The sequence below is a fragment of the Lutra lutra genome, chromosome 3, assembly GCF_902655055.1.
Source record: "Lutra lutra chromosome 3, mLutLut1.2, whole genome shotgun sequence".
Classification (NCBI taxonomy): domain Eukaryota; kingdom Metazoa; phylum Chordata; class Mammalia; order Carnivora; family Mustelidae; genus Lutra; species Lutra lutra.
Window position 1 is genome coordinate 16,754,707 of NC_062280.1, and position 27,947 is coordinate 16,782,653.

The window sequence follows — 27,947 nt, forward strand, 5'->3', positions numbered from 1 at the left end:
CTGCAAATGTCTTTCAAAAATGTATTTAAACCAATTTCTCAATACTTGAAAACAGTGCTTTGGATTGTCCCTTTTTGGAGGCCTCACTGCTGTTTGAATTAGATTAAATTTTAAACTCCCCTATTTTAAGACCTTCTAGGGCAGTCTTCTAAACTGTTTTCCTTTGTCTCCTCAACCACTTGCTCCTCCAGTCATGTGGTTCATGCCTGTTTTCTTAGCAGCGTCCATACATGGATGCCCATCTTTAGTCTCTCAAATCATGTGTCCATCTGCCTACTACAAACATTATAAATACCTTAATCGTTATTTCAACCAATTTATCAATTTGTAGATTTTTAAAATTTCAAAATGCTTTTTAAAAACTCCTTCGGGGGCAGCTGGGTGGCTTAGTTGGTTGAATATCTGACTCTTGGTTTCAGGTCAGGTCTTGATCTCGGGACTTTGAAATCGACCCCCACATCATCGGGCTATGTGCTCAGCAGGGAGTGAGCTTGAAATTCTCTCCCTCCGCCCCTCCCCCACTCATGCTTGCTTGCGCATGCTCTCTCTCTCACTCTCAAATAAATCTTAAATAAATAAATAAAAGCTCCTCCAAAGTCTCTTTTCAAGTAGACTCAACTGTTATCCTTCTAGTTATTTCACAGGTTATCATAAATCTTCTGAATATTTATTAACCTCATAAATATCTAGGAAATACAGTGATAAACTCTGGAAAACTGAAAGACCAACTGACCGGGCAGTGGCCTAAACCACAGTAACTGACAAGACTATAGTCAGTATTTCAGAGCCTCTACTGTGGTTGTTTAACACTGGTGTTGATGTCACTTTCATGCTCATTTATCATTAAGTTGCAAGGGTGATAACGTATGCCGCATTAGTGTGACTAGTGTTTGTTTTAAAATAAATGTTGATGATGAAGAAAAAAGTGTTAGGTAGTGGGAAACAAACCTGACAGTAACAATTTATTTACATACTGGGGCATAGACCCCACTTACATATACACACACACAAAATTCTCTTGTCTGGGGCACTTCAGAAACCAAAGATTTCTGAATTTAGAGGTTGATCTTTGTTCCTCTAGTGCTGCTTTGTTCAGTTCAGCATGCATCCATTAATTACCCACTCTGCCAGGGATCCTAAGAGATTGAGGTGAGGGGCTTGCCATTAAGGAGCGTATGGTGTAATGTTCCCCCATCCTGCTCCCTCCCCATCACTTTCTCACAGTCTTGCTTAAGCACTTGCTCTATCCTTATCTAAAATACACATACTTATTTGTATACTGGTTTAGTGTCCCCTATCTGCCTCCAGCTTTCTACAAGCTCCACGAGAGGAAGACCTTTGTGTGCTGTGTGCTGATAATAACCAGAGTGCCTTGAAGGCTGCCCAGTTTATTCTGGGCATTCACTACATGTTAAATTGGTAAATTAAGGGGATACAACAAAAATACAACTGTAACTAGACAGCTAAGTCAAAGTGGGATGTGACATACCCTAAAAAGATACAGGGCAGATCTACATTTTGTAGGGTTCTCAATGTACCACATCTGGGGAGATTAAGAATAGGAACAGGAGCTCCTGTGTGGCCCAGTTGGTTGAGCATCCAACTCTTGATTTCAGCCCACATCATGATCTCAGGGTTGTGAGATCGAGCCCCATGTTGGGCTCTATGTTAGGCATGGAGCCTGCTTGGGATTCTCTCTTTCCCTTTCCCAATGCACCTCCCCATCCTCCTATCTCCCTCTCTTAAAAAAGGCATGGGTGGGGGGCCATAAGTTTTAAATTAAAAAATACAAAAGACTTATTTAGAATGATTGAAAACCACACCAGTTTATAAATTAATATACTGGAGATGTCAGAAAATATGAAAAAATATTTAATGATACACTAATTGATTACATATTAAGATGCCTAAAAATAACTCTTTTACACGTTTTTCCTTACAATTTTTGACTGCATGTTCTTCAATTACTTCTTCATATGTAATATTTTTTATACATTGAATGAACAAGTGATTCAGTTTTTGCTATAGCGTGGCTCTTCGAAATGCTGTTTAAGTAATATTTGGGATGTTTAAACGGGGAGCTTTGCACATACATTCTTGTAATCTGTGAAACTGCTATAGAGGATAGCATGGGAATTTTAATTCTATGCTGCATTTTCCATCTAGGAGAGAATTTCCTATTTCTCAAGGTATCAGTGAGAACTGAATTATTCAAATGCTGAATTATATGCAATATTATACATCGGGTGAGTGCAAGAATTTTCTGTAGTCTAGCTTCTGGCTTTGTGCATTTCATATCTTCCTCATCTTCCAGCATCCATACCTTTCTATGTGGATACAAAAAGAACAGAGTTATTTCCATATGTCAGGGGCCCTCTACCTTTGTGTCATGATCCTTGGGGAACCAACACAGTGAGTACCAGGATTCTACCTATATTCCCCACCAAAAAATAACTGTACACTCTATACACCTCACTGCTAATAACTATACACAATATTGTCTGTGAACCATACAAATATAGTCTATTACATTCAAATGAGATACACACCCAACTGATTTTCCCTTTAACTGGATCCCAGAAATGTCCTTGGCCACTTGATTCATCCACCAGGAGGAGTTTTTAGAGTTGAAAGAGATAGAATTCACTCACTGCAATGGAACTATTATACTTACATAAAGTTTACAAAACCATACAGTCATGGGATTGTGTTACTTAGGTTCCTCCTGGGATCTGGTGCAGGGCCCTGAACTTGTGCTTCCTTAGTTCCATAGCAGATCTGTATCTGGTATTTCAAAGAAGTAGAGGGTTATTTATGACTTCAAGACTAGACTGACTTACAACTGACTGTAGTAGAGAACAATAATTTAGAGATTAGAACCAGCATGAATGCTGAGTCTATAGGGCATTTTTAGGCAATGGCAGATGGTCCCATTTGGCATGAACCACATGGCAAAGAACGCAATACATGATGTAATCAGAGAGATAGGTTGAGGGAAAGCAATGAGGTCCTTGAATGCCAGAACAAGAAGTTGGAGGTTGATGTGTGTAGGTCAGTTTCCTTTCCTTCCACCTCTATGATTTGGAAGCTTTTATTTGCTTTATTAATTTGGGTATCTCTAATTGTGTTTGTTAATTGGTTTGTTCCTTTTTAACTGGATACCTTTCAATCAAAACCTTTGCTTGTGTTGAAACCCCTCTGTAACTTGTCAATGTTTTGTTTTTTTAATATTTTAGATTTTACTCTAAAATGACCACTTCTGTATTTCTTCCATCAGCAATGCCGAAACACGTAAAGTGAGTTTTGTCCCTTTTTTACTTGCCATTGTTTTTAATATAACACTTGGGACTTAGTGCATATCTAGTACATGGCATTAGCTGACTTTAAATAGCATGAGTACATCAATATTGCCAAGTGGTTTAAACATTATTAAAAAATTCTAGATTTGTGTATATCGACTGGCTAAAATGTGAAAAATTCAATATAAGAAAAAGCATGATGTGCTATGGTGAGTGCTGTGAAATGTGTAAACCTGGCGATTCACAGACCTGTACCCCTGGGGATAAAAATATATTATATGTTTATAAAAAATAAAATTAAAAAAAAAATAAAAAGCATGTGTCCTCAGAAATACAACAATAATATACTGTGAGTTGAAGGCAAAACCATTTTCAGAAAAGAGTATACTTTTCCAGTAAAGGTCAGGTTAAAACCCCCTCTCTTGTGTTTATAGCAACAGTACTACAATTTATGTGGCTTTCCAACAAGTGAAACATCTTTTATCATGTATATACCCATTGATATCTGTTGTGTAACTGGTAACTATTCTGTGAATTACTTGCATTTGTCCTTTCATGTTTTTGAACAGGCATGTTTTTTGCAACCCACAATGAAAGAAAAAAAATGATACCATTCATCAGCTTAAACTTCTTTGCTCCTTTTATGGCAATACTGGGAGTTACTTTCCTAAAGGAGTGATATTTAAGACTAAAGTATTTGGACAGCTACAATTCTGCTAAAATTTGAGTTGGTTTCTCTTGTGTGGTTTTTCCATCATGGTGTCTGAAAGCATGTCACAGCTGCCTCATTCATCACAGGCCAGGCGCCAAGGCTGGTCAGGCGCTCCTGTAGTGAAAGTGGTCTCTTCTTGGTCGTCTGCCATAAATTGTGCCACTATTGATATTATTACCAGGTTTTTTTCTTTTTTTAAATGGGTCTCCAGATTTCAGTGCAATGGAATTTGTTAGGTATATGTTGAAAAGCCTTTTCTAGCACCCATAAAATCCTTACAAAAAAGAAAATCTGGTTGTCTCCTTTACAAATGATGTACTACTTTCACTCATTTTTTTTAAATTGAGGTATTAACAGGATTACTAGGAAGAAAATACTGGTAAGACATTTAAGCCATCCGCAGGAGAGATCACGCACTCTGGGAGAGGTGCCGCTGTGCCTTGGCTGGTACGTCCAGCCTTTTGCCAGACATGCCCATGGGACTGTAGCTTAATGTTTGCCTTTTAGCTACTCATCCCCACCACCCTTGCCTTTTATCTGTATCTCTCTATCCAAATCTTCCTTTCTGCTGACCTCCTCAGATGAAAAGGAGGGCCCCTGCGTCGAAGAGCTGTCATTTCCCTTTCTCTCACGCACCTGCTCTCAGAGAGAATGTCACCCTGCAATAGAGAAGTGTCAAGGGAATAAGGCTGGAGTAGAAATCAAGCCCAAGAGACTTAGAAACTTAATTTCTCTGGACTTCAGTTTCCTAATTGGCTACTAAATCATGGAACTATCTCTCTGTCGATCTGGCACGGGACTTTGGTGTAGCTTACCCAACACGCTTACTTAGCTGATGAGGAGAGAGGCGAGCCTCGGAGGTAGAACAGCTTCCTAGAAGTTAGGCCCTGCCAGTGCCTCCTCTAGAAGGCCCATCTCCTGACATCCCATCTCACTTCGCCACATCTCGGGAGGACATGTCCATATTTTAATGTCAAAGTGATTCAATTAACATCAAATTTATTCAGTGGGTGTTGAAGTACAGGATAATTAAAAGGCATTCCTCTACGTGCTGACTAGTACAAACTCTATTAAGGAAAGGTACTATGAGAAACCCAGATGCAGCCTATGCCTACTGTTAATATCATTAATATGCTATTAATATTGATTACTTAGAAAAATGTATCTTTTCCTACTTATCACTTTTTAAGTTTCTAAGGTTTTTAACCATTTGCAATTCATTTTTATCCTCAAAGTGAAATATTTACCAATTTCAGTGTACTTCCATAGCTTTATCCCCTTTTGTATTTATCTTGTTATCCTCAGTGTCAGTGGCATTGCCGAGAGAGCATGTTTTCTCTCTTTAAACTGTCTGTTTTGGTGATTTGATAATTCAGTAACTACAGAAGTAATCCCTTAGAGCAAAGGAAAATTGAAACTCTAAAAAGACCAGGTTTTATCCCCTCTGTACATTAACAGTTTATCTTGGAAACTCCAGTTCCTTTCTCCATTTTCTCCCACCCCGCCTTCGCTCTACGTTTGCCTTTGTGGCTTTGCTTGCCATTTGTCATTCTAGATACCTTTTCTTTCTGAAGCTTCTGTAAGAATGTAAAATTCTGTTTTTCTCATTGTTTTGTATGTGATGCCATTGATACACCTGTACGAACTCCTCCTTTTTATATTTTGTTTACCTCATCTTTATCTCTACTTGTTAATTCTGGAAGCCAATATGATTTCTAATCTAAACTTTGTACTCATCTTCGTGATGCCCAACTGAACATCAGTGTCTTGTTTTTCACACATTTCAAGACATCTTGGATTAAAAACATTGGGTTTGTCTGTTTGTTTCTAAAACAAATCATAGCAGTTGCTGAAATTTTCCTATTGCTCTCTCTTCCCTAGGTAAGAAGTATAAGAAAGGTTTTAGACACCTCTTTTATGCTTCTCATTTGCTTTAAATACATATTCATTGCTAAATTCTCCCATGTCTTCTCCTAGTTAACCGTTTGTTCCATTTCTGCCAGCGACTGCTGAGTTTCTATCCATTTCCCTCTCATTGCCCTTCAGGTCTCTCTGGGCTTGAGTCCACCAACTTACAGATGCCTTGTTGGCACGTGAGCTGGGATGCCCTTAAGCTCTTCAGGTATCAGTCACTCTAGAATGAATAGGACCAGTATTGATGACAAGCTAGACTTTTGATTTTGCTCAGGAGAATCATTAACCATTTTTAGGTAAATCTCTACTCTTACCAGACAATTTAGAACCTATACCTTTGTGATGTTTGATATGGGATTTATGTTTTTTTTTCCTCTGCCCACTGAGGTATCATGTGGGTGATTTTTCTGAGCTTTGGTTTTCGTCTCTATAACTGCCTATCTTTCTAAAATGTCTAAGTCTTGGGGTACCTGGTAGCTCAGTCTGTTAAACGTCTGTCTTCAGCTCAGGTCATGATCCCAGAGTCCTGGGATCAAGCCCTGCATTGGGCTCCTTGCTCAGTGGGGAGCCTGCTTCTCCCTCTGCCTTTGCCATTCCCCTCCCACTTGTGCTCTCTGGTGTGCACTCTCTCTCTCTCTCTCCGCAAATAAATAAAAATAATTTTTTTTTTTTAAAAGAGGTCTTTCAAAATCTCCCAAACAGAATTTTATGTACAACACATCATCTGTCATTTAAGCTAATTCCAGCCCAAACACATCTTCCAAATGTAGGAAAAACTCCATCCAGGGATATGTGTGTGTGTATGTGTGTGTGAGAGAGAGAGAGAGAGAAATTATAATGAAGAGATGGAAACTGACACAGGTAACTTGAATTGGCCTTTATATCTTACATGGTCATTAATGTACCCATTTGATCCTTTTAGGTAGCCGCCGCCTCTTTGAGAACTCTTTTCCCCAAAATGAAGCAGGTGGTCCTCCTCTGGTTCCCCGTATTTACATTCATAAGGACATTGGACAAGCAACTGTGTACTCCCTTTAGTTCTTGTTTTGCCTTCATTCGAATGGTGATGCTTGAGCAGTGGGAGATGCGGCATCATCTATAGACATCCAGGAACTGACTCTTGTGCTGGTTGGCACAAGGCCTGGAGAACCTGATGAGTCTCGGCGTCTCTGTAAAGGGAAGTGCAGTGAGTGATTCTGTCCCGAGTGTCACGTAAGCCCTGGGCATTCGTGGACAGGGCTCCAGAAAGAATTCAGACTTTCCTGTTGGCAAGCCCCTGTCGTCAAGGTCAGAGTCACCAGCAGCTACACACTTGATCAGCAGCTCTTCTGCTGGGAGGGATGCTGCTTCTTTTTGGTGCTCTGTGGCTTCCATTAAGTTTCTGTGCATCTGCTTAAATAAAATGGGACTCATCCAGTCTACGGTGTGCGTGTTCATTGGTGTGGGTTCAATGATCCATAGCTAACCCCACTGGCACAGTGCGCTGATGTCTACCTGTGTGCAAATTGTTCCTCGTCCTCGCATCCTCTTTTTTAAAAGAAAGCCTAAGCAAGCACCATGACAACTCATCTTAATATCAGTCGCCCCTTGTATAGCTCCTGATACACAGTGAGGTCTCAAATAGTTAACCATGTGGAAAAACATAATGCAGTTGTGTAAGATTTTATGCTGTAAGGTACATAACATTTCTTATTTTATTTGAGCTTTGCTGCCAGTAGCTTTTAAACTCTGATTCCAAGGAATACTCCTGTTCTCTTGAGCTGAACTGAGGACTTTTGCCTCTAAAATCTAATAAGAGTCCTTTCTTAATTAACTAAAAAATACCAATGAATAATGGGTTATTTTTTTCCATTTTCAGTTCCCTTCCCACACCATCATTCTTTTTTCTTAAAAGCTTTGATTTCTATAGTAAGTCTATACCTGGTTCAGCACAGCATTATGTTTTACTAGTTTAATTTACATATTATTTCTTTTTATAAATTTTATTTACTTATTAGAAAGAGAGAGAGAGTGAAAGAGAGCACAGGTAGGTGGGAGGAGCAGAGGGAGAAGGAGAAGACGATTCCCCACTGAGCAGGAAGCCCAACATGGGACTTGATCATGGGACTCCATCCCAGGACCCTGGGATCATGACATGAGCCAAAGACAGATGCTTATGGACTGAGCCACCCAGGTGCCCCAATTTACATATTATTTCAGGAAAATTAGGTGTTCAGCTTTTGAGCTGGTGACACTGTTCACAACAAGAGCCAAGTGCTATTAAGTTCATTTTATTGGGGGGGGGGGTGCAGGATTTCCTGCATGAAAACTGCAGACTGCACAGTTCCATGTCCCATGCCTGCCTTCTTTTATTTCAGCCTTCTATCAACATGATGATTTTTTTTTTTTTTATCACCAGGTTTTAAATGATGAGAATGTGTCACCAAGCCACCCAGTGTCACAGAGACAGGAGAGGTGAATCTCGGTTTTCATGACTCCAAAATCCACGGTCCTCTTTACTGTATGGACACATGATAGTTCTTAGAGTCGAGTCTAATCTCACTGTTAGGTTATAAGCTCCTTCACTGCAGAGGTCATGTGTTATTTACTTTTTCCCTCCCACAGAAAATTTTCTAAAACTGGATGTGGTTGTCTTCCTTTTGTTTCAGTTAGCGGTGCTTGCAAGGTGGGCCTTCTACTCTATTACATATATGTAAGGATTTCCCCCAAATTGTCTCCAGTACTTGGAATTACTTGTCTTCTGTTCTATATTAGGATGCATCAGTCTGTCCTTTAAGTTGTAACTCAGTCTCTTCTTGGCAGGCACCTTCAAACGAGGCTTGGCAATTAAAAAAAAAAAAAATACAAGTATCAAATGAATTTTAAATCGCCAAAGGAATGGTGGTTTAAAACTCTCTGAGATAGCAGCTCATATTTAAATATGCTCATTATTAATTCCAGTGTGAAATGATTTATGCTTATTATTAGCACATTAAGACAGCCAAAGGAAAATTAGAAGGTGATTCAACAGGAGACATTCAAGTGTGGAATCCAAAAGAAGTAGAGAAGAACAAAACTTATTCCAGATGAGTTGGGAGTATGTTTAAGGTCTAGTCACCTTCCTTTGTTTTTTTGTTAATGATCCAAATAGTGGGTACACTGGTACAAAACTGAACTGTGTTGTCCCAGGAAACACCCTGTAATATTATGGCCTATTGATTGAATGCACAAACTCAAATTCATATTGTCATAGAATTATGTCTTAAATAATTAAACATTTTATTATTAAAACGGCAGATATTGATGATAAGTAAAGAGTCATAACCATGTCCTTAGAGTTGCAAGAAAATTATCTAGGGTGGCTTTAAGAAGAATATATTTATTATCTAGGAAAAGTAACAGGACTGTCTCTCTCTCTCTCTCTCTCACACACACACAGACACACACACGTATATTCTGTATATATTCATATATGTGTGTATGACTTGGCTGAAAAACCAGTACAGTTGTCAATCACTAAGATTTCCATTTCTGTGCCTCTAAATCAACCTATTTTTGGACCTTGGTGTTCCATGCTGGTTTTACTTGCTTTTAATTTGTTTTTAGATCACTGGCATGCAATGGCCTGGTCTGGCTTAAATGTTTAGAAACTAACTGGAGTTTCATAGAGTTTTCTCCAATCTCCTCTTAATTTTTAGGATAATAGATTGCTTCTGAGGATATCACCATTAGACAGATTTGTTCACTTTATATTAACGGTAATTCAGATCACCTGAATCAGGGAAAATCTTGGTACAGGACTGAGACCCTATTGCCTTGAGATATTTATGATATTTTCACTCCTACTTATTTTCATTTAATGTCTCATTCAAGAGAGTTGGCAACCATACAACTGTTGCTATGTCACTTGCTTAAGAAATTTTTACATGGAAATGGAGGAATTAGGGAATAACATAGTGAAATGTTTATTAATAAAAAAGAAATAATAGGCTGTAAACTTGGGCTTTATAACACCTTTTCGTTAGTATTTCATCCTCCGTAGATCTTAATTTCCTATTATAAAAGAAGTTATTTTTTAAAAAACAACAATGATAAAAAGAGTCTGAACAAAGTTGGAAGGTATTAGCATCTATATTTTGTACAAAGAATAAAAATGTTGGAAATCAGATTTGTAAATAACTTCAAAATGGATTCACTTTTTTAACTGTACCATATAAAATGAAATATGAAAAAATGTTCTTTTAAGCAGCAATAGCTCAAGAGAGTTGGGGAAGATTTTGCAGAATATTGATAAATGGAGAATTGCATTTCTCCTGCTTTCCATTTTTCCCCCCAAAGTGTGCGAATAAAAAGTTAATTTTTATAAGAGAGCAATTTTTAGACCACAAAAGGACTTTTTTGAGAGTTTCCTCTACAATGGCCAATTTTGTATGAAACAAATTATTTTAGGCCTAATTGTAGGCAGACAAGTTAGGCCGCTAGCTCTGTTAAGGTTGAATTTCACTTGAACTTTCTAATAGTATGATCTTTTCTCAGAATTTAATAACTAGCTCAAATATTTAATAATGGAAGCTTTTTCATTAAATTAAAAAGAAATCAAGATATTATTTTAGAAGAACTAACTTATTTTCCTTACCAGTTTTATCGACTTCAGGAGAAAAGGAAGAGAATGCAACCAATCTCTTTCTATACTTAAATAGACATTAATGCTCTAACCCCAGCAAATAATATATTTCAATGTATATCGTCATTCAAAAGATTTGGGAAGCACCAAATGGCAGCAGTAACTGTACTTCTAGCTCTACTGAAAAGCAAATTGCACTGAGTATGTGAACCTCTTCACTCGTCTGCGGGATAATCATTTTTTTTAATACTCAGATACATTCTCTAGATCTGTTTCAGTTGCACACTGCCAACCTCTGCATTGCCTAAAGGTTTTGGTTAAGTACAAAGACTTGTTTTGAAATGCAAGTGGGGAAAGAGGAGAATTGCAAGATTTTGTTTCCATGTGTCAGTCTGTAAATAGATGACAAAAGGTCATTAAAGGGATTAATTTACAAGCGTCCTTAGAAAAAGAATGTTTTTACATAAAAGCATGTTGTAAACCTTTTTAATTAAATTGCATTGTACCCTGCACTCTCTCCTCCCCAGGGTTCTGCTGACCTCTCACCTCTTACTTTGTCCTACAGGCACTCCACTGCTGGTGAGGAGAAGCAGTGACCCAGCTCCAGGCCCACCTGCTGATGCCCAGCCCAGGGCTTCACACCCCAGTGGCCAGAGTCTGAAACCCGTTATTCTAGTAGGTATCCTGCCGTTTGCTTTTCTAATGAAAGATCAAAGTGCCTTACCCATAGACTAACTGGGACTTTGCAGTCTTAAGTGAGCTGATCATTGGAGAGCATTTGGCAGGACATACAGTATTAGTAATAGCTCCTATGAGCCATCTCTGGAATATTCTAGTAATTTATACAGCACTGATTAGTGCTTTACACTGCATCATTTAAACTTCCACATCAAGGTGGGCACCAATTTTGGCCTCCATTTTACTGATAATGCCATTGAGGCAGAGGGAGGTTTAGTAATTTTTCTAAGGTCACAACTAGTAAAGGACAGTAAAGAATTGAACCCAATTGATTTGGCTCCAAAGTTCATGCTGTTCACCAGTGCACCGCACTGTCGAATTTCCTCCATCCTCCTGCTTTGAACGCCCAAGGATATCATTTTATGTATTTTCATTGTGTTAATGCAGGGCTTTTTGAAGTCCCACCATGGAGAGTGGTCATAGAGTTTCAAGATACCAATATCATGTATGTTGTGGTGCCAGTACTGGGTTTCTAGAACTCAACATCCAAATTAAAGAAAAATAAAATTATATATCAGAAGTGCTTGTAACAAGACTCACTTCTAACTGATGGATTAAATGGAGAATGAATCCTGAAGAGCTGGTGCCCGCCTTTCATATAATTTGGTACTGTCGGATCTTTCTGATAAATCCCGAGTACTTGGAAGAGTTGTGACTGTGGTCCAACCTTGGAAGTTGCCTGAGAGATTTTGGTTAATGGGTATATATTTGTGCAATAGGTGATCTTCAATAATGGAGCCATTTTAAAAAGTTTCCTAAAAACCAGTCTCTTTCCCATTTTAAGTCTCACTGTCTATAGTGCCCTAAGGAAAAAAGCAATATTTTAGACTTACATAAGGATGCTGAATGAACTAACCAGATTCTCACCAGTTTGGTATAAAATGTTCTCAAGAACATGTGCCAGTGTATGAGTTAGGAGTCCCTATATCAAAACACTGAGTATTTACTAATAAGATTGTGGCAGTGTTTTGGCATATTTCTTTCTGTAAACAAGGAAGCAAGTGTCCTCAAAGTGTTTATTTTTTTTTTAAAGATTTTATTTATTTATTTGACAGACAGAGATAACAAGTAGGCAGAGAGGCAGGCAGAGAGAGAGAGAGAGGGATAGGAGGCTCCCTGCTGAGCAGAGAACCCGATGTAGGGCTCGATCCCAGGACCCTGGGATCATGACCTGAGCCGAAAGCAGAGGCTTTAACCCACTGAGCCACGCAGGCGCCCTCTCAAAGTGTTTTAGATGTAAAGTTTACCCACTGTCCTTTTAAGGAAACATATTTAATGGAACATTACTTTAATAAAAATCAGGTGTATGTGTTCCACTCTATTGGTGAGTTTAAACAGAACCAGTATTTAGCACACTGATTGAGACTGTGTTAAACCCAAGTATACTGGATTGGAGGAAGAGAAGCTGTATAAATGAGAAAAGTTGTAGTTTACTGCTCATTTTTTCCAATGTAGGTATACCCCAAGTCAGAGTATACCTGATTGTGTTACCATCATTTACATGCAGAGAATCACCTGTATTTAGTTCAATGTTTTTATCACTTAGGTTCTGTGTTTAGACCAATCGAAAATATTCAATACTGCTTTCCTTACAGGAAATGAGGACTAGTATGTTTCTGATAGATTCCATATTCTTACCAAACTAGGATACCATTGAGTTCTAAGTTGAGGTATTTGGTGAGGGAGTATATTACTACTAGCAAAGATGCAAATCCTAATTCAAGAAGAAAGGCTGGCACCCCAAATCCTTTTACCTAACCGTATGCAAGTTCCCAAGCAGTGGCTGAGTCTGTATGTATCAACAGTAAAAAGGAAATCACATTTCTTCCTTTCCTCAATGTTCTCTGTGGCTGATGAAATGCAGATCTGAGGCCCAAAGAACAGAATCTGGTCCTTACTTGCCACAGAATACTGGCACATCCTAGACTTCTCTTCCTTTGGTTGTAAAATAATGTCCAAGCAAACTTGAAGCCTTAACAGCCCAAGGTGCAGACATTGTGCCTTATGTGTCTATCTCTAGTGCCAAGCACACGGAGGGTACTTGCTATATATGTGTTGGACTCAGGAATATAGGCCCATATTAGTCTACGGAGAGTTCTAGAAGTTCTCAGAAGTTTACCCACCTGTTCTAATTTGGCCATTCTCTCTGTTACCCAAAAGATCTACCAGGTAAAGATTTATCTGTTCCAAAGTCTGGTTCACCTCAAGCAAAAGAGGCAAATCGTTTAACTGCCATACTGTGAAAAGCAGGCTAAGTTAGTAAAGGAAGACGTTCAGTTGAGTCTGTTTTTACCCAGAAGAAAAATGTGTGTGTGTGTGTGTGTGTGTGTGTGTGTGTGTGTGTGTGTGTGTATTATGCTTCTGTTCATTTATTCCTATGTATCCTAACTCAAGGACCTGTCATAGGACCTGCTTGTCCAATGCTATATCCACTGGCCACATGTGGTTATTGAGCACTAAAAATGTGATTCGAGTGTAACACACATAATGCATTTTAAAGATTGAGATATAAAAAAAGAGTAATATGGAAGACCACATTAATAATTTTTATATTGACTACGCATTGAAATGACACGATGGTATATTAGGTAGAGTAAAATATACTATCAAAAATTGGGGCACCTGGGTGGCTCAGTGGGTTAAAGCCTCTGCCTTCGGCTCAGGTCATGATCCCAGGGTCCTGGGATCGAGCACCACATCGGGCTCTCTGTGAAACAGGGAGCCTGCTTCCCCCCTCTCTCTGTGTCTGCCTCTCTGCCTACTTGTGATCTCTGTCAAATAAATAAAATCTTTAAAAAAAATTATTTTCACCTGTTTCTTTTTAAAGCATGGCTACTAGCAAGTTTAAAATTAGATCTATGGTTCACATTCTACTTCCATTGGACAGAAGAGCTCTAGACAGAAGTAAAATTGGATCTAGCATTAATGAAATGGTTTGAGACCCTTGGGAGAAGGTCTTTGAGTCGCCCATCATCTCTGCAGTAACAGTATGATTAGATTTGCCTGGGGCAGTCCTAGTTTGTGCCTGTTGTCCTGGCATAATTATTAATAGTGTCCCCACCAACTCCCAGAGGTGTCCATGTACGGATGATGAATTATGTGGCACCCTACATATAGCCCCATAGTCACTTTCATTGTTTGCTCAGCGATAAGAGGAACGGCCTTTCAAGGAAACCATGGGAACACAACCACGACTCTCACAAGGGAGCACACTGCAGAGAGGGGTTGTGTGGCCAGTCCCCGAGCCCAGGGACTGCAGAATTGGAGACTGCAGATTCTTCCCCATCTCTCAGATTCCATAGTCCCACTTGGTACTTCCTGTATAAACTCACCATATTTGATGTCTATGAATTAATAAGTGATGATGAATATGGGATGTGTGTGATAATTCAGCCATGGTACAAGTAACATGAACAATAATTGCTTAAAAAGCTCTGTTCGATGACATTGCATTCCAATATCCAAAGGAAGAAAAACAATCAAAATTTCCAGCTCTTAAACAGAGTGTTCACATGTAAGTAATTCACAGATGGCAAAGCCCCAAGTGGGTTATGTTCAGTCGTTCCTAAGAAATGAAACTTGCTTATAACCCACAGCTTAAAAAGCTGTAAGGATGAATATTTGACACATTTGATTATGTTGAAATATTGCCTTTAAAACCACAGTTGATGACTGTTATTTTTACTTGCACTTCATTAGGCTTATTATAGCAGGAAGAACTTTCTTTGATGCCCAGAGATGCATGTTTGTGAAAAGCTGGAGAAGTTGCACTTGTTTTCTGGCTGGTTAAATTATTACAAATTGGTTATTTAAGATGTACACCCTCAGACAAGGTGAAGTTTTAAAAAGCGTTTAAATTAGGAAAATCAAATTCTGTACAAGTCTCGAATTCTGTGTACTGAAAAGCCACCAAACCTCACCCTTTGTTACTTAGGGTACCACTGGCTAAACAGCATGGAAATTTATTTTCTTTCTTCCTCTTTTCATAAACCCGTCGGTTAATCAGAATAGCATAATTATTAATGTGCAAATTGTAATGACTATTTATCTTTCAAGGCAATAGAAAATCCAATCCTACTGACTGCTTTTGGATTAAAGAAAGAGAATCCTGGGGGCAAGATGTAATAGTGGGAGTCTGCTTATGGGATGTCTTACCTCCCTTGCCTTGATTGTAACCTGGTGTTTTTGGCTTAAGGGCATGCCATAAAACCAGGTTCTTGAAATTGATGTTCCCGAATTTGTGGGTGGAAGAGAACTGTAAACCAGATGTGATTTTTTTCTTAATATCCGGTTAACTACTATGGTTGTTTTGTGTTTTAATGACTGTTTATAGTTTCACATTTAACCCCTGAAGCAAAATGATCCTGCAGGGCGAGTAAATTAAAAAGTGGATTCCTGAAAATTATAATGCTGTGGTTGTTCTTGGATAGTAAATGACTTTGTTTGTTCTAAAACCGTTACTTCTCTTGCATCACCAAAATAAGGAAAATATTGGTCCGTCTTTTAAAGAGTTCATATCCACAACATATACATTTTCTTTTTTAAAAATAGCATGGTAATACTGAGGTTATTAAGTCAGGAGTTCATGGATGAGTTTCAGAGGGTCTGTTAACCCTGAGATGTTATGCTGTGGACCATTGCATAGGCATGCATTTCTTTTTCTTTTTCTTTTTTTTGAGATTTTTTTTTTAAATTTATTTATTTGACAGACAGAGATCACAGAGATCACAAGTAGGCAGAGAGGCAGGCAGAGGCGGGGGGGGGGGGGGTTGGCTCCCTGCTGAGCAGAGAGTCTGATTAGGGGCCTGATCCCAGGACTCTGAGATCATGACCTGAGCCAAAGGCAGAGGTTTAACCCACTGAGTTACCTAGGCGCCCCACGGGCATCCATTTCTTGTGAAGGAGACTCTCTTCCTTTTTTTTTTTTTTTTTTTTAATTTGAGACTCTCTCACATCTTATCAAATTTTAAAAGGGAAAAAAAGTGATCAAGAACTGCTTGTTTGCAGGTTTAGGATGAAACAACGTGAGAAAGCCATCAATTCTCAGAATTTGGGGAAGGATAGAGATTAAGAAGTGTGGTGGGAATTTACACCACCCCCCAAATATTAAATAATTAAGTCTGTTTCATCTTATTATCACGTGGCCTATCCAACATCTAGGATATAAATTTCAGATGTAAGGATGAATAGAAGTTTTTGAATTGCTGCATTGAGAGGTCAGCAACCTGATCCCAGCAAGAGTAGGGTTGGAGGTAAAGGGAAGACACCCTGGGGAGAAGTGTTTCCCGTGGTCTTGCATGTTAAGGGAGATAAGATGGTTCTTTGTAGTTTTTCCTATTTTATCAGCAAAAATAGTGGCAGGTAGCTTCAAGTGGAAGGAAGTATTTCCAATGAATAGGGACATTCTCTTTGTGTTTTGCAAATAATGTGATGGAGCGTTGATTTGAGAAATTTTCCTCTGTGTGTCGCATATATTGAAATCATCATCATTGTTGATCTTGGCTTAAACATTTTCATTTCCATGAAAGAAATCATTGAAATATTACAGAGAAATTTAAGTAGCATTGCTTTTAGGGTTAAAATAATCAAATTGTCACTGAGAGATGTGAGAGGACTTTTGGTGGTGGGTCACTGACTGTCAAAACCCCACACAGAAACTTAACAAAAATTTTGAATAACCAAATCATGTTTTTCTTTCCACTAGATACCCAATTAAGTAGCTATAGAAACATTGAAATAAATTAATTTTTGTAGACGGTGATGTAGATGGGAAGGAAGGCTCTATTCGTTGTCTCCCAATGAGGAAAGATGGACACCAATGAGCAAAAGGGAGGGAGAAATAACATGTAATATGTAATTGTGTTATTTAGAGATACTGAAGCCTACAAAAGGTTTTTCTTTTTTTTCCCCCTTTCTGACACAGTGATTTAATAATAGTCCTGGTGTTTGTAACTCCAGCTGTTCACACTGTGTGCTGATAAGACCAAAGCTTGGAGACACATTGCAACGATGGTTTTCATATGGCTTTGTTTTCAAGAGATAAAGCTGCCATCCAGTATTTCAAGGGGCCAAATGTTTACTTAGTTTGGCAAATTTAGGCAGCTTAATTTCTGAAGCAGTTATCTTTAAAAGACTTGAGTTCCAGGTGGGGGAAATCCAGAAACCTAATTTCTTCTGCAACAGAATTTTTCACCAAATCTTACAGAAGTTGGTAAAACAAATTTGGGTTTTCTGAATGTCTGTACCATGACTAATAAAGGAACCTAGGAAATGTGACTCCTGTTTGGGTGTGTGTTCCCTGATCATTCTTCTTGGGTCTAGTCCAGAACTGGAAGTCTAAGAGAAGGACCACTATTCAGAGGTTAGTTTCAGAAATTTAAAAAAAAAAATCGTGATGTGTCCTCTTTTGCTGTTTAAATTGTTCTGCACGTGATGAAAATTGAATGGAATGCCTGGGTAGCTCAGTAAAGTGCTCAACTCTTGATTTCAGCTCAGGTCATTATCTCAGGGTTGTGAGATCAGCTCTGCTTCGGGCTCTGTGTTCAGCATAGAGTCTGCTCGAGATTCTCTCCCTCTGCCCCTCCTCCTGCTTGGGCACTCTCTTTCTCTCTATCAGAGGAAGGAAAGAAGGAAAGGAGGGAGGGAGGGAGGAAGGGATACTTTTAAGGAAGGAAAGAAGGAAGGGAAAAAATTGCATGAGTTTTGCTTTCGTGTCAACATAAATTGATTAATCCTTTAGATGCCCAAGACCTCTGCTCTGTGCCTTCTGGGAAACCTAAGTTATAGTGTTTGTCTTCAGGAAACTTACAGTCTGGTTATGATGACCAACTCTAAAGCCATTAAACAACCCTAGCAATGTGCAAAGAAATATGAAATGATCAAATAATACATTTTAAGGATTAGAGTTTGTGTCCTTTGCCTTTAGTTTGCACGCTGCTCAGCCTCCCACGCCCCTCGAGGGAATTCCCATGCACAGAATCTCTGTTAGCTCTTATCCCACCCAAATGTAACTGCTTTTTTACATGTCTTCTACGAGATGGAGATCCTCGGAGGCTTGAGTCAATATATTCATTTTTTTATCCAAGCCCCTGACACCTGATACATAAATCTATGACTAGATGATTAAAACTGTTACTTCTGAGATGGGCATAATGAATTCGACAACTTTTAACACATTTTGCAGAGATGTGCGTGCCTGTGAGGATATGTATCATAGACAGGAATCAGTGTATGAATTAGAATGTGAAAATTGTGAAATTACCTGTTCAACACACGGTTGTGCTCCCTAAATAGCTCCCTAAATAGTAGAATCTTCTGCTTTAGGACAACGTGTTGCCTGTGTTGACAAGGGGAGAGAGATGTTTAAATGCAAATTCTCCACTTGGAATCAAAATGCGGGTTGACAGTGCGGGTCAGCAGTTTCAATGGTGAGAACCATTTCCTCTCTTTACACTTCTAGCAGTGATTTCACAGAGAAATTGGCTCTGAGAAAGAACAGAAATTATAAGAAGACAACAAACTTTGATCTTTCTGGAGGTGAACATCATAAAGCCTAACTTTGTTTATGCCCTTGATATGTGAACAGAGAATAGAAATTAATATGCATGTAAGGGAGTCGATTATCTGAGCTCTTTGCCAGCAAAACTGTGAGTTCTAGAATCCAAAAGTTCGTGACCTTGGCAGTTACAGCTTTGTAATTTCCTAATAACTGTGTTCAAAGAATTTAGAAAATCCTTTATTAGACTGGAAATGCCTGGACAGCATCCCTCTCGTATGCCTACCGCATCTGCAGACTTCCCATTTGAAATGTTCCTCCTGTTCCATCTTCTTTAAGAGGTTCTTCTGGTTTTAAGTGGTTTGGAAGAAAATTTAAAAAAAAAAAAATCCTGGTATGTGAATTAATTCGAGAGTATGGGAACATTTACAAGGTGTTTCTTGGTAAAAACACTAATGAACATCTTGTGTTAGCAGTGTGGGCAAATGTAATTTGACAGTGTTGTTTAAAATTTGGTAAAGGTGACGTTTAAAGTAGCTTTATTCTAAAGGTCAAGATCCTGCGTTCTGATTGCAGCAATAACTTGGTGATCCTCGGTAAATTATTTAAATTGTGCATGATTTCCTCTCAAATTTCATGTAACTCAAAGGAAATAATAAATAGAAACCCTGTATGAACTTCTGTTGTTCTTAGGGACTGAAACATACAGACAACTTCAGGGTTCCAGATGTGAATTAAATTGCTTGGTATGAATTCAACTTTAAATTTCATTTTAATACCTCAGTACTTATAATTGTTCATGGAATGAGATTGTATTTCTAACCAAAACACCAAAGTTTATTTTTATTGCTCAGGTAGTAATATTAAGGGGTGTGTGTGTGTGTGTGTGTGCGTGCATTTAAAAAGGCCAAATATGCACACAAAGGCAGCAGCATAAAGACATACACCCATACATATGCACACTTAAATTCTGTAGAAGAGAGCACAACTTTAAAATCTGAAGGTTCACGTACAAGTAGATCACGTTGCTTTCAAGTGAAGGCTGAAGGGTGTGGGCCATATCTATGTCTCTCTGTTCTAAGGGACCTTCCGTGTTGTGGACATCTATTCAAAAATGAAGGCATGGAAGGAAAGGGTTCATGGGGTTCATCTTGGAAAAATGCAAAATGATTGTTATTGAGAAAAAAAGATTTTTTTTTTCCTTGAGCATGGTGTGATTCTTAGAAATCTATTCTGATGAGGGATTTCTTTTTTCTCACAACATAAACTCTGAAGTACAAGTTTCATTTGGGTTTTTCCTTTCAAACTTTAGTCATAGAATGACACCATGCAGACATTTAAAAGATTTCTTTCTTTCTCAGGAGGGTGGCCCCTTTCCTAATACCTCTGTACTTGAAAATAGAATTCTGATTTAGATGAATTGCATTTTAAAAGTAGCTACTGTGTGTGTTTTACGCTTGTGGAAACATACAGCGTCCTCGTAAGCAGCATGTGAGCTTGTCACCATACAGCTTTTGATGTCTGATTAGATGATCATAGGGACATCTGGAATGAGTTAGTTTTGAAGTTACTGGTGTGAGGCGGTAGAGAATCCAAAGCCTTCTGACAGACTTGAACCAGTAAAAACATTGCTACTTTTAGCAAATCTTTTTTAACTTGCAACTGGCTGATGATTTTCAGACTGACATTGCCCTGATGTTTTCCAAGTGACTTCCCAGCCGTCTTTCCCTACAAATCTCCCTCCTTTCTAAGCAAAGAATGGGTAAATGGCATTTGTTGGAAAAATCATAAAGAATTATTCCCCTTTAAAAGGAGAAGTCAGATTCTTATGCATCAGAAGTCAGAATGGATGGATTTGCTTCTAAAGAAGTTGTGGTGTCTCCTTTTTTGTGTGCCTTTAGTATCACTGCTGTGTTGACCACCCATGCCTTCTTAATTTTTAAAAAAAATGTACTTGGCAGTCAGCTGTGTTCTATGAAGATCCAAACATCAGTAAGCATCCAAAGCATTTGATATTGCTGTAGTGTGATTGCACATAACTGGAACACCTACCAAAAGTTCACACATTTATCAGGTCAAAATGTCATTTGAGGGGAGCCTGGGTGGCTCAGTTGGTTAAGCGTCTGCCTTTGGCTCAGGTCATGTTCCCAGGGTTCTGGGATCGAGCCCCACATCTTGCTCCCTGTTCAGCAGGGAGTCTGCTTCTCTTTCTCCCCTTGCTCATTCTCTCTCTCTCTCTCCCCCGTCCCTTGCTCACTCTCTCAAATAAATATTTTTAAAATGTCATTTGAATAGTCTCATTATATGTAGTCATTGCTTAGTTAAGGGTTGTTGCATTTGTCCAGTGGGGTTTTTACTATTATGAGATGGTTCTTTATTATTTCATGAATAAAATGATTATATACCTATAAGTATATGAATCTGTTTACAAAATTTGAGAGGTCACTCTCCTGCATTGAAACAACTGACCATTCCCCATGCCTCTAGGATGTATTTCAAATGTCTTGGTCTTGGTAGGACTTTTTTTTTTTTATTGTGGTAAAATACATATAATTTATTATCTACCATCACCATGTTTAAGTGCAAGTTGAATGACACTAGGTACATTCATAATATTGTGTAATTGTCTGCCCTCTGTCTCTAGAACTCTTTTCATCTTCTAAGACTAAAACTCTGGACCTATTAATCAACAGAGAAAGAAGAATAAAGTTATTTTCTTTTTTAGTGTGGTAAAATATACATAATGTAAAGTTTACATTTTAATTACTTTTCATTATACCGTTCAGTGGCATCAAGGACATTCCATTTGTTGTACAGCTGTCAGTCACGATCCATCTCCAGAACATTCTCATCCCAAACTGAAATTTTATACTCTGTAAATAGTGACTCCCTGCTTCCTTCTCCCCAGGCCCCTGGTAACCACTGCTCTACATTCTCTTTCTGTAAGTATGACCATTCAGTCATTTCATGTAAGTGGAATCAGGCAATAGTTGTCCTTAGGTGGCTAGTTTATTTCACTTAGCATCATACCTTCAGGATTCATCCATGTTATAGCATGTACCCTAATTTTCTTCCTCTTTAAGAGCTGAATAATATTCCATTGTATGGATAGACTGCATTTTGCTTATCCATTCATTGTTGATAGACACTTCTGTTGCCTTCGTCTTTTAGCTATTTCAAATAATGCTTCTGTGGATGTGGGTATCCACATATCTTTCAGAGCCTGATTTCAGTTATTTTGGGCATTCACCCAGAAGTGGAATTGCTGGATCATATGGTTATTTTTATTTTTTCTGAGGAACTGTCTGTTTTCTACAGTAGCTGTATGATTTTACCTCCTCACCAACAAGTGCACAAGGGTCCCCAGTCTCTCCACATTCTAACACTTGTCATTTTCTATTTTTCAGATAGTCTCCATCCTTTTGGGTATGAAGTAGCAAGTTAGAGTCTCAATTTGGATTTCCCTAATGACTGGGGGTGTTAACCATCTTTTCAGGTGCCTCTTAGCTACTCATGTACAGGTCTCCTCCACTATCAAAAGTAGAGTGTCCCAGTGAAAGACTTTTCTAAGCCAAAATGTCACGAAGGGCAAAAGCAATTTTAAGTACTTTTTAGGGGAGATGTTTTGAGCATTCCCACACCCAAAAAATGATGTCTTCTATGCTTTTCTAATACCTTAGGACACATCTTGCTAAAGTTGTGCAACATAAATCATGATAAAACACAGATACTCACAGACATAGTTGAAAGTTATGCTGAGTGTAGTTCCTGGGGAAGGCACTTGGGGATGCCACTCTAGCTTCTCCGGGTGCATGCTGGTACAAAACAAATACTTTATGCTATTCTCCCTCTTTTTTTTCATCAAGGCAAAAATGCGCTTTGGGTTTCTTTTGGTTAGTGAAAACAGGTACTAATGTAGATCTTCTGTAAATGGAAAAGAGTGTAATGTGAGCTTTCAAAAAGTAAGGGATACCTGTTATTTTCCTTGGAGAAATGTCGATTCAATTTCTTCGCCCTTTTTTAAATCGGATTGTTGGTTTTTCTTTTGAGTTTTAGGCATTCTCTATATCTTGTGGATATGAGTCCTTATCGTATAGATGATTGGCAGATGTTTTCTCCCATTCTGTAGGTTGCCTTCTCACTCTGTTAAGCTTCCTTTGGTACACAGACGTTTTTCATTTTTGTGAAGTGGATTTGTCTCCTTTGTTCCTCTTGTTGCTTGTGTCTTTGTGTCATATTCAAGATACTGTCACCAACTCCAATGTTGTGAAGGCTTTGCCCTATGTTTTCTGCTAAGAGCTGTATAGTTTTAGCTCTCATGTTTAGGTCTATGGCACACTTTGAGTTAATTTTTGTGTATATGATGCTACGTAAAGGTCCAACTTCATTTCTTTTTTGCATGTAGGTATCCTTTTTTTTCAGCAACATTTATTGAAAATACTCTCCCCCACCACCATTGAATAGTCTTGGTACTCTTGATGTCCAAAAGTACTTATTCACATTAGCAGAGGTTTACTTTTGGGTCCTTGGCACAACTTTTTACAACCTAACCCCTACCTGTATGTTTACACTACCTATATGTTATACTTATGTTATACTACACACACCACACATACCATGTACAGTTTCTCACATGCACAAAGAAGGCTTCTGTATGCATGTCTTTGCCCAACTGATTCTTCTGTCAGGTGAATGACAACTGTCATTCATCCCTCTTTCCCCTATAAAATGCCCAGTTTTCTTACAAACCCTAGTGTAATGGTCTCTTTCTTTACTAATCCTTCCCCAACCCCTTTCTGCTGTGAACAGAATTAACCACTTCCTAGCCAACACACACTAGCATATCTTTATTATAATTCCATCTTACATTATAATTTTCTACATTTTATATCTCTTTACTAGACTCTGAGCCTCTAGTGGGCAGATCACATTTCCTTTACAAACCCAGAACCTAGGATTGTGCCTAAAGAACAGGGGTTACTTATAGAAGGTTTACATAAAAAATGTAATATGTTTTCTGATCTCACAATAGCCTACTTAAACCATGAAGCAATTTAATTGGAGTTTTAATGGCATTAATCTGCATGCCAGGTCCGCCAACAGATGGTCACGTAATAGTATCCAGGATGTCATAGTGTCAAGGACTTTCTTTGCTCAGTTCCAAGTTCATGTCAGATGTAGACACTTTATTACATATACTCAAATATATTATTTTATCCCATTACAAAATGCAAGTTCAGCTTTGTTCACTCTGTTGTACAGGTGAAGAAGCTAAGGCTCCAACAAATTAACTCATTTACTCTAGATTATATTACTAAGTAGCAGCACTAGCATTTTACTTCAAGTATGTCTTAATCCAATATAGCCTCTTTTCATTCTGTCACTCAAATGTTAGCTTTGCAAGTAGCACCCTAGAGTTTATACCTCTGTCCCATCGATGCTGTCATTCCTCAAGTGCTTCGGGCGATCTGCATTTGAAACTTCTTTCAAAGCTAGTTTATGAGCCTCTTCCTAAAAAGAAAAAAAAAATAATTTCATTATTTTATAGCCACACTTTATTTTTCTACCAAAAATGCTCTCATTTTATTTGATGCCAAAGTATATCTTGTAAAGATGGTCTCAAATGACTTGGCTGTTTATACAATCTAGATATTCCTATGAAGCAGGAAGTTCTGCCATCACAACAATTCTGAGGCAGGCATTAAAAACATTTATGGAAGAACAGATTCAGATGTGCTTCAAGTGGCAGAGTTTTATAGTCATTCTATTGTTGATCCAGTTGTCTAGTGGTTAAGACAGCCAGCCTTTATCCCTGACTCATCCATTGGCTCTTTGTCAAGTTAGGCAAATATAATTTTGTTCTCTGTCTGGAAGAAGAAGATTGTCTTCTATCTTGCTTACAGTGGAATGGCAAGGTTAATGCTTTTTATCTTGAGTATAGCATTTAGCAGACTATGGGTGCTTAATGTATGTTAATAATAGTGATAATAATGAATGTTGATAATTAAAGGTCTCTTATAATTACCAACTTTCTAATGTGTGCTAAATATAATTAAACGGAAATGATTTAAATTAATATGCATGCACATAAAAACCAGAGCTGGCCACAGCTTTTATTTTTAACTTCTTAACTAATGTCAGGGTTGTGAATCCAGTAGTAAGAAATTCAATTATGATGACATTTTCACTAGGGTCGTGTATGGAGAACACATGTAGTGTCTGGAAATGAGGAAGGCATCTGTTTGTGTTGAAAAATAAGACTCTGGATGGGAAACCACAAGGAACTTTAGTGATTGGAGCTTGACCACATGAAATTGTGCATTGGACATTATTATTATAATTATCCCTGTAATACTGTTTGTGAGTTCTAGAAGACAAAGATACTTTTCTTGGAAGCTGGGCACCATCCCAGGAATGGGTGACAAAACACTTCTACGTGGATGTTCTCTAGAAGACATTAGAGGGAATGGAGGAAGCAATAATCATAAACAACTTTCCATGAAACTCAGCCCAGAGGTTCATCCTTTGACTTCAAAGTAGTATTATTTCATAAGGTACTAGAGTGGCAGGTGGGAATGGTAGACCCTGAGAGGCCACAGACTGCAGTGGTCACTTGTATTATTAATAACTTGTATTAAACTTGACCACTTGGTTCAAATCTGGTTCTGCCACTGACTTGCTGGTTGATTCATGTCAAGTGTTTCCCTTCTTTTGGTCTCATTTTGTTCATCTATAAAATGCTTGTGATAACAGTACTGACCTCATATTTTATTGAGAAATAAATAAGAGATTATTTGTAAAAATTCTCACAATCCATGGCAAGTACTATATATGTTTGTTAAATATGTGTGTTGGAAGGGTGGTAGGGTAGGTTACACTATAGAAATAATTGTAAGAGTAATTTTTTTTTTTGTGTGTGAGAGTAATCTTTTTTCAAGATTTGATTTTGATCAGGTTCAGCTTTAAGGAAGGCACTTAATGGACAGAGAGAAAAAAAATATTGATTCCAAAGCTGAACATTAAATGCATAGTGTGCCTTTTGCTGATAGAGATCCTTATAAGTTCTTTTCATTTGAAAACCAAACCCAAAAAAAAAAAAAAAGTGCAGTTCTTCAGGCAGTGTTTCCTCTGAATTCCTTTGTTTATGTGAACTAGTTCTCTTCCTTCTAATCATTTTTTAAATTTGAAAACAAAATAGGAAAGGATGGATTATTAAGAAACAGGGCAGTTTCAAGTGGTTCAGCCTGTCATCCCTCTCCTGCAGTTTTCTGAAACCCCCACCCTTCGGTGTTTCCCTGGTTTGCTCTTCCAGCCCCTCTCTCTTGATTCACTCTTGCCACTTCTCTGTGTCACAGGTACCTTCCCGTTTGCTGAGACCAACCTAAACTGCCACCCTCTCTTTAAATCCTTTCCCCAAACCGTACTTTCTGGCAAAAGTTAGGTACCACTTCAGCAATATTTTTTAAAGTAATGTATAACTTGGCATTTGTTGAGATCATGATAAAAATATTATTAGAGGAAGAAGTGTTTAATACGGGACCAAAATATCAGAGGCCAGACACAAGACATGGAGCGAGCACAGCATTGGCCCTCTCATGCCATGCACTGGTCCCTACTCAGGCATGTTCTGCTTTTGAGCCAACAATTCCCTTCTCAGTTCTTCCTGCCCTCTTCCTCCTCAGTGAGATTGGTTCACACTTCTGTCATGAGCGCTGTCATGAACACTTACCATTTTTATTTGTATGTTTCCCTCCTTCATCTGGATTAAAAGTGCACTAAAGACAGAGAATGTGCTTTTTACCTTTGTAACCTGACACTTAGCCTGTGGTAGATTTCACGTAACTGATTGAATGAATGAATGAATGAATGAAAGTGAATAACCAAGTGGAAAGAAAGAAAAAGTGAACAAAATATCGGTTTTTTATAGATAAATGTTTTTACGGAGAAAGGATTTCAAAGGTAATATTTAAGTAAAGAATGAAGTATTTTTAAAGGTATGTGTAGTATATTTTTGTGTGTTCTGCATTCACTGTCAAGTAGTGTACAAACGGACTTCGTTCAGCATGAAATTTATCTGTATCTTGTATAGATATCACAAAGGAAAGCAGAGCAGACATAGGCCTCAGAGTATTAGGTTATTTGTGTTTTTAATATAGTTCAAACTCCATCTGTCCAAGTCACTTCCTAGCTTGTTTCTTTGTAAATGTGACGGTAGTGGTGGGGAGGGGGTTTATTTGGAAAAGATTAAAGTTGTCCAAGTTAAGCCTCTGTTCCAGGCTTTCATAACAATTTGAAAATATGGAATTTAATTTAATTATCTGTGTATATTTGGGAGAGTAATCATAGAACTTACCAAAATAACCATATAATGTCAAAATCTGAGTTTTTCCTGATTTCTAAATTTCTTTTGATGAAAAGCTGAAACTAGATATTAGAGGCTCTTTGCAAGTGTATTCTATTAAGTATATGAGTAAGAGGAAAACTTTCTTGTGGGATCAGATATACATTTACTGAATATCCATAAAGTATTTTCCATAAAGAAACAAGTAGAATAAATATTCTCCCCAGTGCTTCTCCTATTTTTTTTTCTTTAGTTACCTTTAGTGCTTAGACAGATAAATTGTGAAACCATACAATAGCCATTCCTTGTATGACTGCACCACACGTGGTGGAAACCCCTGAATGGAATGTTTTGTTTTGCATGTACTACACATACTTAAATTGATTTATTGCATCATGAAACCTAAAGCAAATTACCTTCGCAATTGCGAAACTGATTTTTGGTCTTACAGTTCTTACTAACTTTCAAATTGGTGGGTCAAAGATAACATGTAAAATTAAATATTTTAAAGCCATATGTCTAGGCATCTGTTTCAGTAAAAAATTCTTCTGGCTTAATTTGAAGAAAAATTTTGCACAGTTTTAGGACCTTGCATGATTCTCAACTGATATTATACCTGGAGACCATTATGGAAAATTAAGGCTTTGTAAAGCTTCCCTAATGTTTTCCCATTTTTGGCTATGCATTTTCTGACCTCTTTCATCCATAATCTTTGGTTGATTCAGCAAAATCATTCATAATGTCTTTCTTCATTTAAGAAAGATTGTGCCAAGTGCCATGGTTTGTGCTGGGGGTTAAAGCTGAGTAAAACATGGTGCCTGGGTGACTCAGTTGGGTAAGTGTCT

At 38.0% G+C, this 27,947-nt stretch overlaps 1 protein-coding gene across 5 annotated transcripts in view; it reads left to right on the forward strand.

Moving 5' to 3' along the window:
* PARD3B (par-3 family cell polarity regulator beta) overlaps positions 1-27,947 on the forward strand; it is a 1,059,813-nt gene that overhangs the window by 477,478 nt on the left and 554,388 nt on the right. For all 5 annotated transcript variants that reach the window (XM_047720837.1, XM_047720838.1, XM_047720840.1 and 2 more), the window contains one exon: positions 11,094-11,203. In XM_047720837.1, the coding sequence (XP_047576793.1) occupies positions 11,094-11,203 (110 nt within the window). The remainder of the gene's footprint in view (positions 1-11,093; positions 11,204-27,947) is intronic.